The sequence below is a fragment of the Sphaerodactylus townsendi genome, linkage group LG06 (genome assembly GCF_021028975.2).
Source record: "Sphaerodactylus townsendi isolate TG3544 linkage group LG06, MPM_Stown_v2.3, whole genome shotgun sequence".
Taxonomy (NCBI): Eukaryota; Metazoa; Chordata; class Lepidosauria; order Squamata; family Sphaerodactylidae; genus Sphaerodactylus; species Sphaerodactylus townsendi.
The window spans coordinates 41138936-41153928 of NC_059430.1; the positions used below are offsets into that span (position 1 = coordinate 41138936).

A 14993-nucleotide genomic window follows, 5' to 3' on the forward strand; every position below is an offset into this window, starting at 1 on the left:
TGGTGGTCTTTTCTTTACAGTGGAAATCTATTTGTTGCTAGTTCCATTCAGAGTGCAAATCTATTTGTTGCTAGTTCCATCCAGGTAAAGGCTATGTAGGAGAGTGGGGCTAGCAATACCCCAAAACTGTGCTTCCCGAGCTCTTGTCATGGTCAGTTAGGCGTAGGGATGGTGTGCTGGTTGCTGCTACTCCATCCTTTCCCCAGGAATAAGTGTATGTGTGGCACAGGATGACTTCCAAGACAGTGTGGTGCTGTACAAACTCTGCCCCCGTTCACCTTCTCCCCCCTTGCAAGTTTTTGGATTTTGGATTGTTGCTTTCTTCAAACTAAAGTGGATGCACTGAATTAAGGCTAAAAACAAACGTGCATTTACTGCACCTGCACTGCGGCTGTAGCTTGTCAGCTTTTTTGGTCATTATACATTTTAATACGAAACGTAGCAGTGCGACATAAACTCAGAACAGGCCCACTGTTAAAGGTTCTGTACTCATTTGTTACATTGGGAAGAGGATGAAAGCCCTGTGGTGTTTTTGCATGATTTCAGAGTGGTTCCTAGAACATGCTGTTCATGATTGGCAGTGTAGAAGAGCATAATGTAGGTTGATTAGATGACACCTGAAACCTATCTCAGTGTTCCAGCGGCTGCCCTACTATTTCTTTGCTACAATGATTGGTAGGGGATTTCATCAGGTGGGAATCTGTTTGAATGATTTAGCCATCGGAGCCTGTGGGAGATCACAAATTTCTGTCGAGGGAGAAATGTGAGGTGCCCCAGTGTGGTGAACAGGCCAAAACTGGATTTTGGCTGAGATTCACATGCTTATTCCTACAGAAAGCTACAAATGGGGGGGGGGGGGCACTTATTACAGAAAACGATGCATAGAGATAAGGACAGCTATAGGCTGTCTCAGAAGAAGATGTTAGTAGCGTTGTATATTCCTCCACCACAGAACTCAACGTGCCAGACACTCTTTGTTATAGAATTCTCTGCCTGGGTCCCAATGCCTACCTTGCTCTGCTCCCTCCCATCTGTTTGAAAATTCAAAGAAATAAATTTTGGCATTCAGTTTAATCATACAATTATAAATGTTCTTATATTAAATTGTCATGTTTAATAATGCACATAATAATGGTTTTGACAAAGGCAGCGCATAAAATGAATGATAATGTCATATTGGTTTGGGACTATATTCTAATGCAGAAGCATTTTCTATATTTTAGTGCTGAAGCATACCATTTTTTCAACCACTGCACCTCAACTGACCATACTAACATCTTTTTCTGAGATAGAGTATAAATACTGCCAACTACCCTCTTGTTTGCTTAGCTGTTGCTGTGTTAGAATCATTTTCACCTCTGATGAGGAGCAGAACTGGGAGAAAATTTATGCTTCTAACCATGGAGCTTAACAGAAGAGGGAGACTTTGTCCCCCTCCTCAGTCTGTACTGCCTGTTTTTAGAAATAGATGTTCACTCCCTCTTGAGAATTACATGCACATGTTCCTCTCTTCTCTCTAGCATGGTCTTATTCCGAGAACACAATTCAAGTCCAGTAGCACCATAAAGACAAACAATTTTGTCCAGGGTATAAGATTTTGGCAGTCAGATACACTTTTCTGCCACAGCACAGAGCAACCACCATGTAGGGCTTGTTTCAGGTGCCTTCAGTTTGGCTGTAGGAGTTCTTGGTGATGGTATAAAGTACCATCAAGTCGCAGTTGACTTATGGCAATCCGGTAGGGTTTTCAAGGCAAGGGACATTTAGAGGTGCTTTGCCATTGCCCACCTCTTGTAACAACCCTGGACTTCTTTGGTGGTCTCAATGAACCAGAGGTGGTCCTTCTTTGCTTCTGAGATTGAGCTGCCCACATCATTCAAGCTAGGGTACTGTAGTTCTTAGACCCTCAAGTGATCCATTGGCATTCTCTCTCACTTCAGTGGCTGAAAATGTAACTATGGAAGCCCTGGTCTGCACAGGGGCTGGAAGGCACACCAAGTTATACAAGGGTGGTTTGCTGAGCACAAGGGGTTCTTTGTACACACAGGACAGCTGCTTCTTCCCCAGTTAGTCTGGCCAATGAGACTTGCCTGTCTGATGAAATATTTAGTATTAAAGTATCAGAGAATCTCTTGCCTTGAAAACCCCATGGGTTGCACATTTTAAGGAATTAATCTGTTTTTGTTGCTGAGTTTGAATTCAGAAAAGTTCTTATTCTCAATCTACATCTTCCAAAGTCTGAAGATCACATAACCATTCATCTGCTTTCTCTCTTGTAAATATATTCCTATTGCTGCCCTAAAGTGGGTTTTAAACACATACTGTCTAACCTTTGACTCTAATAGCTGAGAAGATCAGAAGCATATCTGCAGCCACAGTCCTGCTGGCCTTTTTCATGCTTTGCTTTTCTTGCTTCTCTTGACTTGGACAGTTTCTGACCATTGTTTCTTATTGGACCGCTTTCCAGCTTTGGCTTTAGGTGAGCTGGTTCTCTTGGCCTTCTTGGTACCCCATGCTGGGCAGGTTTGGAAGGAAGTTATGAGCTTCACCTTCTGGCCATGGACATCTGCCGGGGAGGCACAGGTGGCTCCTACCCTCAGGTTCAGCTTGTCAAGCCACCTGAAAAATAGAGGGGGTTGGTGAGAGATTACAATCCATTTAACCACTGTATATGCAAGATTTGTAGTCGCCCAACTAGAGTACACATTTTTATAATTCTTGGACATTAGAGGACCTTCAGTTAGTGTGGAGCATAACTGAGTAGGAGGATTCTCTGGCCATGAAGCTTCCAAACACTATGTTAGTTTTTGAGTCGGCACCAGTAAGAGTGGAACACAAATTAGCTAGCTAGCCCATATACTACATTTTGTAAGGCTGCATCTCCCTTACCTAGCAGAGTTTTTGCCTAGTCAGATGTTGCAGCATTTGTGACCTACTTAAAATTTGCATTTTAGCTTTAGACAAAGCAATTTTGTCAGAATCAAATTGATATTTTAAAAAGTCTTCCTGATATTTGCAGAGCTGGGGCTTTTAATTCACTAGTCCTTTTGTAGGCAGCAAGCAACTAACATGTCTGATTACTTTTTATGATCCTTACATTTCTTTTTGGCAGAGCTGCCCCAAGTCATTTTCAGTGCAATCTTAAGCAGAGAGGTAAACCCTCCTAAGTGTGTTGAAGTCAATGGGTGTAGGGTGTATTCTGTTTAGGATTGTTCTATTTGTAGTTGTACTTTGTAAACCCAGAGGCGTACCCAAAATCTCTTGAAATATCTCAGGGTGCTGAGGTTAGGTCATGGTCAGCTAAAACTTCCAACTGCAAATTATTTGGGGTAGGAGCCTGTGATGCTATAAAACAACAATTCTTAAAATGGTGTTCTGTAAGTAGTGCATTTTGTTCTTCAGGCTAGCCCAATCTCAGAAGCTAAACAGTTCCATTTGGTTGAGAGACTACCAAGTGACGCAGAGGCAAGCAATGGCAAACCACCTCTGAACAATTCTTGCCTTGAAAACTCTATAAGGTTGCCATAAACCGGCTACAACTTGACAGCACTTTCTACCACCGAAGTGGTGTCCATTAATGGGCTTTCTGACACCTATTTGCTTCTTCAAAAATCATTACTTCACAAAGCAGAAACCTACTCTTAGTTTTACTCTACCAGAAGGGATTCAGACGAATCCAGGAGGCTTTACCTTTGTGTCTGTAGGGAGCACCCATTTAGAAATTGCTACATCCATCCTAGGAGGCTACTTGGGTTGCAACCTCCCTCTGTGATTGGCCACAGAACTCGATGTCAGTCATTTTGTGATTGATATGGTGACCTTTGCTAATAAAACTTTATGCAGCTTGATGATGCTGTATAAACAATCTAACCAAAAATTGAGATTGTGACTCTGGGCAACATGTGACAGTAGTGCTTGTGGCTGCTTTACTGAGATGGCCAACAAGAGTGTTGGTGTGACTTTGCATCATTTCCATGATGCCATATGAGAAAAATGCTATTCTACAGCACCATGGCACGGCGGGTGGGAATTAAAGGCTCACTTGCGTAGTGGGAGAAGCTTGCAGTCACAGTAAAAAGGAATATCACTCAGATTGATGACCTCCAGAGCTGTAAAGTTATGCAGAGTGGGCAAATGATGCATTTTGTTCTTCTCCAGATAAAGACTTTTTATCTTTGGACCTAGGCCAGTGAAGGCACCAGAAGAAACCTGTAAACATAGGAAAGGTTAGATGTGAGCAATGAAATTGACCACAGCTATGAATAATGTTAACCATCCTTATGACCTGGAGACTTAAATTCTCTAGATTTCCAGATCATCTTTATTCACTGTATCTCATTTTAGGCTTCATGCCGGGCCCTGTACATGCATGCTCCCCCTCTATCCTCTCCTTGTGTAATCTTATCCGTTAGTGCAGGAGTGTCCAACTCTGGTGCCCCAGATGTTCATGGGCTATGATTCCGATTAGCTCCTGCCAACATGGCCAATTGGGACTGATGGGAATCGCAGTCCATGAACATCAGGGCACCAGAGTTGGACACCCCTGCATTAGTGACTTCAGCTTCAGTACAAATAATAATTGGCTGCTACACCCAGACCAGCAGTCTATTGTTTACAGGTGTCTTTCCAACTCAAGATGGCTGGTTTGGAGGAAAAGCGCAAATCATAGATTGGCTGTCCTTGCCAAATACTTCCCAACTAGTGAGAAAACTGAAATAAAATATGATCTGCAGGCAAAGTTGATCCACATAATTTTCTTACATAATTGTTGTGGATACAGCTGAAACCCTGGCTAAATGGAATATGTGCTTTGACAGAACTGATGCAAGAGAAGAAAGTGAATCCTCGCTCCCTGTGAAACTTACCTGTTCTAGCCCCATATTATCCAGGTACAAGTGCTGCAGGGATCTTGAGACTGGAAAGAAAGCTCCATCCCCAATATGTTTTATGGGATTCTTGGACAACTTCAGCTCAATAATGTTGGGCAGTTCTTTGAGGGACCTGGTGGGCACTTCCTGCAAAAAGTTCTCATCTAGATGCAGCTTCTCCAGCATTTTGGTATCACACAGAGCTCTGAGGGACACATGTGTTATATGATTTCCTGTTAGGTAGAGCCAGCGTAGCTTCTCCATCCCTTCCAGATCTTTATCTGATAGCTGACTTATGGAGTTATGTTGCAAATGGAGGGAAAAGAGGTTGGGCAAGAGGCTGAAGGCACCCTTGGGTATTTGGGTGAACCCGTTGTGGTCCAGGTAGAGATAAGCAAGCTGGCTAGTTCCTTCAAAAACATCAGCATCTATGGAAGTGATGCTGTTGTTGGACAGGTAAAGGTAGACTAGGTTTTTCAGGTTTTGGAAAGCACCAGGCTGCAGTGTAGCTATCTTGCAGTTCTGCAAATGGAGTGATGTTAGGTTTTTCAAGCCAGGGAAGGAGCCTTTTGGTATGGAATGGAACTCATTACGGCGCAGGTCCAGGAGATGGGTGTTGCTAAGAAACCCTTTGGGAATACTCTGCAGCCCTCTGCTCTCACAGTTTGCATGATGGAAATCAGGTGAACAGGCACATCCTTCTGGGCACTTTGGAGCATCTTCCTCTAGCTCCCTCGTGAGAGTAGACAGGCTGGCAAGGAGCTCCTCTTCATAGCCTCGACCTCTACACTTCATATGTCTTGCTGTCAGTGATTCCAGCTGCTGTCCTTTGAAGGCAGGAGGGCCAGCACATGCCACATCCATGTCAATTCTGGCTTTCTCTGCCCACTCTTTGAAAGGGCGCATGTTACAAGTACAAAGCACAGGGTTCCCTGTTAAGTTGATTTTTTTGAGATGGGCCATTTCTCTCAAGGGCTGCAGCACAAATAGCTGGTTGTTGTGGAAGTCAATGGTGTGCAAGAGCGGGCTTCTGATGAATGCTCTGTATGACACATCTTGGAGGGCCATGTTGTCCAAGAACAGCTGCTTCAGTGAAGCCATCTCAATGGCCTCCTCACCAATATAGGTGATAGGATTGTGTCCTATCTCCAGCTTGATTGTGCCTGACAGTCTAGACAGTGCTTCAGTGGGGAGGAACTGCAATTCGTTGTGGTCCAGGCTCAACCTCCTAAGGGTTGGTAATCCCCCAAAGGCCTCATGTGCAATCACGTGGAGCATGTTATGGGACAAATTGATCCACTTAACCAACTGAAGGCCTTGAAAAACCATATCTGGCAGGTAAACCAATGAATTCCTGGCTAAGTTAAGGAAACTGAGGAAACCCAGTTGTCCAAAAGCTCCTGGCTTTATTTCTTCAATGCGATTATTTTCTAAGATTAGTTGCTGGAGAGAGGAGAGGCCATCTAGGGCCTCCTGGTAGAGGAAGGCTATATTGTTAGAAGCCAAATTTAGGTAGACCAGCCGCCCTAATCCTCTGAAGGCTCCTTCATCAACATGTTCCACCTGACACTTCTGAAGATTCAGGTGTGTAAGGTAGGGGATAGGAAGGAAAGTTCCTGCAGGGATGGTTTTGATTTCATTGTGCCGGAGGTCCAGTTTCTGAGTTATCTGTAAATTATTCAAACAATACTTTATTAAGCATAAAATCAACAATGAAGGGTGCTGGTTGCTCTTTAGTGGGACAGGGTTGAATTCTGGCTACTGTATTCTCTAGCAGTTTCCTAGAGCTATGTAAGAATCTCTGCTGTGCTGCACTGAAAATATCTAAATCCCTGAAATGAAAGCTGAAATATTCCTCCAGAAACTGAAAATTCTGCAGCAAAGGCAGTAGTGTTACATTTGAATGTACATGATACTATGTAGGATATTTGTGGGTTTACACAATTTGTTTTGGGCAGATTTCAGGTGAATATAAATCTAACTTAAGTTGAGATACCCCTTTCTTTTAGCTTCTAGCTGGCCTCAATTACATATCCAGAAGTACAGCAGAAAGACCCAGACACTCCCTCCATCATGGTCAGATTCAAATCCGGTAAGTATCCTTCCACCTGAAATATTTCAATTAAATATTAATTGTCACTGATAATTATTGTTTTTTTTTTCCTGTGAGTAGCTTTGAAAGCCAATTATGGCTGGAAAGCAAGATAAAATACAACACGCACACAAACTGTAGAATGAGAAAGCTAGTCCAGTGGTGGTTCTTAGAAGTACTCTTTTCACTCTCATCTTGTGCTTTTCTCATTGCTTCCCATATAGACTGACCTGAGGAATGCTAACAGGCACTTCTGTGAGGTTCTTGTTTAAGCACGAGACACGTTGCTTGATGCCATCACAGGTGCAGATTTGTGGGCAGCGTTGAGCAATCAACTTTTCCACACAGAGAGCTGACATCAAGAGAAGACCCAGAGAAGCCCACATACTGTGAAATAGCTGAGGGAAAGATGAAAACAAAGACAGAAGTTAGATTATATTTCTATTTTTTTCTGCTTATTATATGCTATGTGATTACAGCAGGCTTTCATTTTAGCAGCTTTATATTAACATATATCAACACTGAATGGCAATTTGAAAAGTAGCATAAAAAGGAGGGAAGGTATGAGAAACAGAAAGCAGTCTGAGATTATGCAAACACACATATACACACCCTGTGATAGGCATCTGCAACAAAAAATTACTGAGGGGAAAAGTATTTTCCTGTTTTTATCATTTCACACTACAAAAAAAACCCTAATAAAAACAGCAATGAGAACAAAACACCAAAGAAGCCCAAAAAAGCAAATAATATTGCTTGAATTTTTAAAAATTCAGGTTAGATTTTTAGGCCAGTTATAACTGTTCCCCACCCATTAACTGAAGCAATGTTGTCGTATTTCTGTTTTTTGTTAAAAGGCAGTCTGTTGCCCTCAGAAAATCTTCTGCTTGATCAACATTTCTGATCAACGTTCTCCCCTGCAGAGCAGAGCACCTGAGGTTCCTGAGTCCTCTGTCACCTTCTTGGCATCCCTGTGAAATAGCTGACAGTGTCTTGAGCAGAAATAACAGGATGGTTTCACTGATCCTTTAAACAACGAAAATATTTGAAGTGCATGAAGATTTGTCAAAAGTGTGAAGGGTTCAAATCCTTCGAGAAAACATGAGAAGGAGAAGGAGAAAATGATTTGGATACAAGACTCAGACCATTCAGTATTCATAGCAATATTATATAATTTCTGCCGACTAGCTTTTACAGAGTACCAGTGGTCACAACACTGAGACCAACGGGGAAACATAAATTTTGATTTGTAACAGACCAACTGCAAATGTTGCAATGCAGAAAATTTAGACCTTTCAACATGGATGCACACTATAATATTCAGAAAGTAAAATGTAAGCCAATGCAAAAGTGAATTGAATTGCTTTTAATCACATGCACAATTTTTAACTGAATCTAAGGTTGTCAAGCTATTACATCTGATCTCCAGGCAACAGAGACCGGTTCACATGGAGAAAATGGCTGCTTCAAAACGTGGACTCTATGGCATTACACCCAACTGAAGTCCCTCCCATCCGCCTCAGGCTCCACTCCCAAAGTTTCCAAATATTTCTCAAAGCAAACCTGGCAACCCTAATTGGATCCCATTGTAAGCAAATCTTCAGCCTTCATTATTTCAGCCCTGGGAATTAAGTAGGACTCTTAACTGAAGTGCTAGGAGAGGCACAAACATCTCTCTAGCTTTCTACTTGCGGTAAAGGAAGTACACTTTACAAGAAACAATGCAAGGGGCTTTGAGCACCATTTTTGTCTCAAATTGCTGGTATTGCCAATTCTGCCTCAGGAAATTCCTGGGAAAGGGCGAGGGTAGGTGCAGAGAGGTCAGCATTTGAGGAGAAGATGGAGGTCAGTAAGGATGTGATGTCATAGAGTCCTCCCTCCAAAGCAGGCACCTTCTTCAGAGGAACTAATCTCTGTAGTCTGCAGATACTTGTAATTCTGGGAGATCTCCAGGCCACACCTGAAGTTTGGCAGCCCTGGGCCATGCACTGAGGTTGGCACTCCTACATGATGCTAAATTCCCTGCCCAGGAACTTTGGCGATAGGCAGTAAATAAATGTACAGGAAATATATAAATAAAATGGAGGGCGGGGAGGGCTCGGGCATTTGCAAGGGAGAATCAAATGGCTTCCTCTTGGGGACAGTATTTTGTGGTTTCCCCACTGCTGATGTGACTGCAGATAAAGCACAGCAGCCAGACATGGCTGGTTTCACTGCAGTTCCTCTAATCCCAGATGCATTCCTTCTCCCCCATCCCCCGACTCTCCTAAGCCACTCTGGCTTCTGCAGTTATTTAAATCAGTACCACCAATTATATTGCAATTCCACAGTAACGACATGTGTAGTGAATTCTCTAAATTCACAGCTTTCAATTTTTTAAAAAGTCTCTAGCGCCTTCCCATCCTTTTTTACTTTCTTATATCTCTACAAGGGAGGAAATGTGAGATGTACTTTTTAAAATGAAAGCTGGGAATTCCAAGAATCTGCTGCACCTATTGTTTCAATGTCCATTTTCTTAGGGGGAAGTGATTGCTATAATCTGGAGCTGAGCTGTAATTCCAGGGGTTCCCTGGGTTTCACTTGGAGGCTGGCATCCCTAATTTAGAATGAAAGCAAGTGGATTATGCCTAGGGAAAAATGCGATAGTGACTATCCTACAAATTCCTGTCCTCTTTTACGTAGTGCTCATTAACATACTGAACACTCTGTGTTCAACTGAGTACTGAATGAATAAGCAAATCAAGTATTTGTGTTGAAAAATCCTTGCAGAATAGGTAAGAGTTATCATATGATCCCAATACTGGTCTCATAGCAACACAAATTGAAATGTTCTAAGTGAGCATGTCAAAAGTCACAAAATCCCTTGCTTAAACTGATAGTGCAATCATAAACAAAGTTGTACTGATCCATTAAACTAAGTTGGCATATTAAACTAAGTTTAGGATTACACTGTCCTTCATTTGCTGACCTTGTAATTATTGCAAGAAAGAATAACTGTAGCACATAAAATACACTGGAGATAAATAGTTACAACAACCTTGCTTTGAGAATGTATCTTTACAATTTTAAAATGCTGCTTTAATATTGCTGCTTCCTGCTTATCATTGATTTCATTTTTAAAATAATCCACATTTTAAAACATGTATTTTAATATTCCAGTGCTTAGAACTCATACCTTACTCAGGCCTCTCAGCTAAAGAGCAGTAGCTGGCCTGTGAGAGAGGATAAGGAAGTTGTGAGGGGAGGAGGAATCACATCAGCAGGAAATCTGGAGAAGAGAGAAACGTTAAGAAGCAATTTCTGAAGACTTGGATGCAACCACACACACATATTCAGGACATTCTTCTACATAATGTAGTAAAATGTGATTGGTTCACAAGGCATTTCAATAGAAATCACTCACATAGCCCTGCTTCGGTAGATAGCTGTGCTGATTGTAGTAGAACTGCTGGGACGAGCTCTCAGACTGGACTCTTTCAACTGTTTTGGTTCACATGGGGGGTGGGGTTTGCTACAACGTATTATCAGCAGTTTTGGTGCCCTTTTGCCAGAACTGTCTTTTGCTGTTACTTCCACATCTTCAATAAAATCCTTGAACCCTTCAAGCGAGTTACTGTCTGAACGGGGAGTTTGACAGCACACAAGCCTCTGCTTAATGTGATCAAAGCACACACACACACACACACACACAATCTTTGCTGTGTGCATTTCCAGCTCACACTTTTGGCACGGAAAGCATTGGGCAGGCCAGAATGGCGAGGCGGGAAAAATACAAAAGTTCTGCCTCCTGAATTTTTTTACGGCACTGGGGTCACACAGGGGTATTTCAAAAGTACCACCCTGCTAGCAATTTCTGACATTCATGGAGCAAAGGCAGTACACCCCGGCGGGGTGTCACCGGGGTTACACCGGGGCAGACATGCTGCAGCTTCGGGACCCGTGAGGAAACCTTGAATGTACAGCTATACTCCCTGTGCTCACGCTGGTGAAATTTCGCTGTGAAAAACTGACCAATACCATAAACATTAAAACCAACAGCAGAACAATCATACAATTGTAAGTCAATGTCCAAAGAAAATTTAAAATGTACTTTTACATAATTCAGGTGGTGGGGCAGTGGCTCAGTGATGGTGAATTTTCTTAACATCCAGAAGGTCCCAGGTTCAATCCCAGGCATATCCAATTAAAAAGATCAAGAAGTAGATAATGTGGAGAACCACTGCCCGCTGGAATAGACAATAGTGCCCTTGATAGACCAGTGGTCTCAGTATAAAGCAGTCTGATGTGTTCATTTTTCCTGAATATTGTCTGAGATATTTCACTTAATTCTGTAGGCAGCCCATCCATCTGTTCAACTCATTATTATTACACCACACTTCAGTGGTCACATCGATAGTAATGCAAACAAAAAAAATTTTAATGTGTTAAAACGTTTCTTGTTACTCATTCTCAGGGAAATGCTTGTGTCAAATAAAAACACATTTATTTGCATATTGCAAACTGAATGGAATATGATAGGGATCAAAATTGTGGCAATTTATGCATGCACTACTTACCCCACAGCTGTTTGCTTTGCAGTGGGGGGTTCCTGCGGTTGTTTGGTTTGTTTGTTTACACAGGAATTTCCCCTAAAGTGTCCCTACTGAATTGCTGTTATCCCCCTCCCCTTCCTGGCTTCCATTTGGGGAGGTTGCCTGCTGCCTTTCCCCCCCTGTCGCCTTTGGTCTAGCATGAGTTTGCTAGAGGGTGTCAATTTCTTCTCAATTTCACTGGGTCTATCACTCCAGCAGTAGACCTTCAGCATTACATTTTTTTAAAGGAAAAAAAAATGAGGGAAGGGGCAATAATGCCAATGTGAGTGAGTGGTCTGTCTCTGGCTTGCAGGCTGAAAGGGAAAAAGTAACTGCTGAGCCTGGAAGTTACCGTTGTTACTATATTCTGGGGAGGTTATTTTGGAAGGAAGAAGACTACCAATTCCTTCGTGTCAAATCCCAGGAGGCACCAGGACAGGGATGGAGTATTCTTGGGCTCAGCCTGGTTACAACCACTCTTTTACCTGGATCCTTTACAGTCTAAAAGAGCAGAAAAGGTCATTGACTGAGCCAAAAGAGAGTGTTTGAGCCTTGCATCCCAATCCATCTAGTCAGGTAATAGCAATCCAGTACGGGGCTGCAAAATGTTTATTCTTTCTCAGTCAACCTCAAAGCATCTCATTCTCAGGTAGCTGCACATTTAAGCAGGGCTGCATCTTCCTCCTACTTTCTGCAGTATACTTGCATCATGTGTCATTTGTTTATTCTCTAGGCCAGTTCTCCTCATGGAATCATGAAGAGTTTTGCTATATCAGACTAGTGGTCCGTCTAATCCAAATCCTGTTTCACACAATGGCCAAGCCACTTGCCCTTGAGGGCCAACAAACAGACCCTTGCCTCTTAGAACTAGTATTCAAAGATTTGTTGCCTTGTATTTTTACAGCGATTCTGTTTAGCCACTGTAGCTCGTAGCCATTGATAGACTACCTTATATGAATCTTTCTACTCTTTTAAAGTATTGTCTTTGTATTCTTTGCTTCAGCAAGCAGTCAAACTTACCTTTGTTTTGTCAGAATAACTAAATATTGCAACCAGCACTTCTGTCTGTATCAAGTTTGGACTCCTCACCTCCCCACCCCCCACTTGTCAGTTGCTGTCACTTTTCTGTTGGTGGAGGGAGGCAGCTATGAGCTGAGGTTGATTGTCTTATGTCAGTATGGAACTAATTGTGGCATGTAGTTCTACAATATTTTCCCCCAATGATTTTAACAGACAGAAGTCACTGGGGGTAAGGTAACTGGTATCTAAAACTGCTACTTCCAAACTGCTTTTACCCATGCTAAAAGAGAAACACACACACCCCAACCTCCCCCATAAGGTTAGCCTGGAGTGGTGATTTTTAGTGGAAGAATGGCAAAAGAGTTCAATAGTCTATCTCCCCAGTACCAATTTCCCCCTTTAAATCCCAGCCCTAATGGCTGTGTGCATTCACCCTTATTTATAAAGTGGTTTTAGCCCTCAATTATTTTATCTATCTGCTGAGACTGGTTTATCTGTCAGTTTAGGCCACTTGGTGGAATACTGAAGTCTATTTTAGGACCCTTCAAGAATAAAGATTCCAATGTTAGATGTTGAATAATTCTCCATGCGAGCCTGAACCCTAGTAATTTATTTTACAACTTAAAGTTATTCAATATACATTGTTTCCTTTTTTGTAAAATGGGCAAACACCCAGTATTGATTGCTGCAATATGCCCCATTCCCTCAGGGATGAAAACATGTTACAGTAATCCTCAACCTCGACTGTGCAGTCCCTCTGCTGAACTAGTCAATAGCACGTACCCTTCCCCAAAGTACCCGATAACTTACCTGGTTCTTTTCTTCAGCTAGAAAAACCCAAGTTAAATAGTGGAAGCAGTGAAGATAAACCTTCTTTGAAAAACCTTCACCAAATAACTATCAGAATCCTGTGAATTTTCTTGGTATGTGCATGCGTGTGGTGAAAAGAGATGAATGAACTGTTGTTTAGCTTTCCCTGTGGTGTTTCTCTCTCTTTCCTGCCCCCCCCCCCCCCCCCCCGACTCACACAGACATGCTGGCACAGCCAGAGACATGGCAAATGCCAGCACAAGTGAATAAGTTATTCAACTTTAATTCCTAAACTTCTACTTTAAAACCAAGAGGTAACATTTTAAATATATCTTCGCAAGTGAAAACAGGAAGTAATTTAAAGACATCGACATGGCTTTGAGCCACTTTGCAGAACTATGGAGATATACTTTTAAATGGCAACACAGTTTCTGTGTGTAATTCTCTGTAGAAATTAATTCAAACTTGGATGTAATTTGTAACGTACAGGATAATTGTATACATTTTTAAGCATACACCCTCCAGGTGCATAGAACAACAATATCAATCCAATTGTTACACACTGCAAACTACATTTGGAAAAGCCTTCACTATCAAATCCTTCTCAAGGTGGGAAGTTTGATCATTATGCAACTTCAAAAATAAAAAATGCTGGCAATTTGCTTTAGTAGTTTAATATCCCTCGTGCTTCTGCTGAGGAACAGTATGCCTAGAGGCTGGAATTTTCCACCAGGTTCCGCAGACTGCACCAGAAGCTGAAAAACAGAGAGCAGTGAGATTGAATGGCTTCGTTGCAGTGAGGCTGTGCTGAGATGCCCCTTATTGTGGAATACCTTTTGTAAGACATAAAATAATGGATCTCTCAGTTTCAGAATTCATCTCAATAGCATTCCGTGCAACACACACTAGAGCTCCACAGTATTTGTGACATTTTATGCCACAAGGCTTAAGTGGAGAGGTCTCACAGTCACAAACAAATCAATGCTTTTTCTGTACCCTTCCTTGCTGCCTTCCACTGCAGTGGATGGTATGGGAAACATGTGGCAAGAGTTGCTTATTCTCACACCAAATTCTTTGTGATAACTTTGGGGTTGGGCAAACTGCAGCACTTCAATGGAAGGAAATAACTATCACGGCTTTCTCTTTTCAAGATGGCAAGTGTGCCAGTCGGTAGTTGAGTAGTGTCCTTGTTCACAAAGATGGAGTAGTCCTTGCTCTACGGGTCATTCCTTGGCAAAAAGTGTGTTTGTGTGGGGGACCAGTCATAAAAGATCCTCCTTAGATCTTTATTATTTTTGCTACTACTTGCTCTAATGTATCCTATCAACAAAATGTTGGAGAAAAAAGGAAGGAAATTCTGTTAGATCTCAGGGGTAATTTTTATTAGCCACCCCGAATACTACTGTAAAGAGCACATTAACTAATTCCAGTTGTTTTTCAAATAAATAACATAAACCACATCCTACAGTGCCATTAAAAGGCCAATTTTAGTTTATCATTTGGCCTTGAGGTTTTGCCACAGGACATTCCTACATTCATAGGTACAGTCAAGTGAGAAGTAGGTGCAGCTAAAGTTAACTGAAATGTTTAATATGTGAGGCTAAAGCTGGCTCTTGGCCTAAAAACCTGCAT

The 14993-nt window shown here is 42.0% G+C and overlaps 1 protein-coding gene across 5 annotated transcripts; it reads right to left on the reverse strand.

Annotated features, from left to right (window-relative positions):
• Positions 1 to 1094: 1094 nt before the first annotated feature.
• CHADL (chondroadherin like) lies at positions 1095 to 13515 on the reverse strand. Of its 5 annotated transcripts, none has more exons than XM_048500225.1 (7): positions 13362 to 13515; positions 10136 to 10228; positions 7894 to 7986; positions 7191 to 7358; positions 4866 to 6536; positions 4043 to 4209; positions 1095 to 2619 (listed from the first exon to the last, which is right to left on the reverse strand). In XM_048500225.1, the coding sequence occupies exons 4-7, from the start codon at positions 7344 to 7346 to the stop codon at positions 2394 to 2396; spliced, it is 2220 nt and encodes a 739-aa protein (XP_048356182.1). In that variant the 5' UTR covers positions 7347 to 7358; positions 7894 to 7986; positions 10136 to 10228; positions 13362 to 13515; the 3' UTR covers positions 1095 to 2393. The 5 variants fall into 5 exon arrangements, with proteins under 5 accessions (XP_048356182.1, XP_048356181.1, XP_048356183.1 ...); XM_048500224.1 differs by having other exon boundaries at positions 7894 to 8049; XM_048500226.1 differs by lacking the exon at positions 13362 to 13515 and adding an exon at positions 10364 to 10454 and having other exon boundaries at positions 7894 to 8049.
• Between the last annotated feature and the right edge of the window lie 1478 nt (positions 13516 to 14993).

Coding starts and splice junctions, on each gene's coding strand:
- CHADL (XM_048500222.1), bottom strand. CDS start 7,346: ATGTGGGCTTCTCTGGGTCTTCTCTTGATGTCAGCTCTCTGTGTGGAA. Junction 6,537..7,190: donor TGCCTGTTAGCATTCCTCAG/GTCAGTCTATAT, acceptor AATAATTTACAG/ATAACTCAGAAACTGGACCT. Junction 4,210..4,865: donor ATAATATGGGGCTAGAACAG/GTAAGTTTCACA, acceptor CTATGTTTACAG/GTTTCTTCTGGTGCCTTCAC.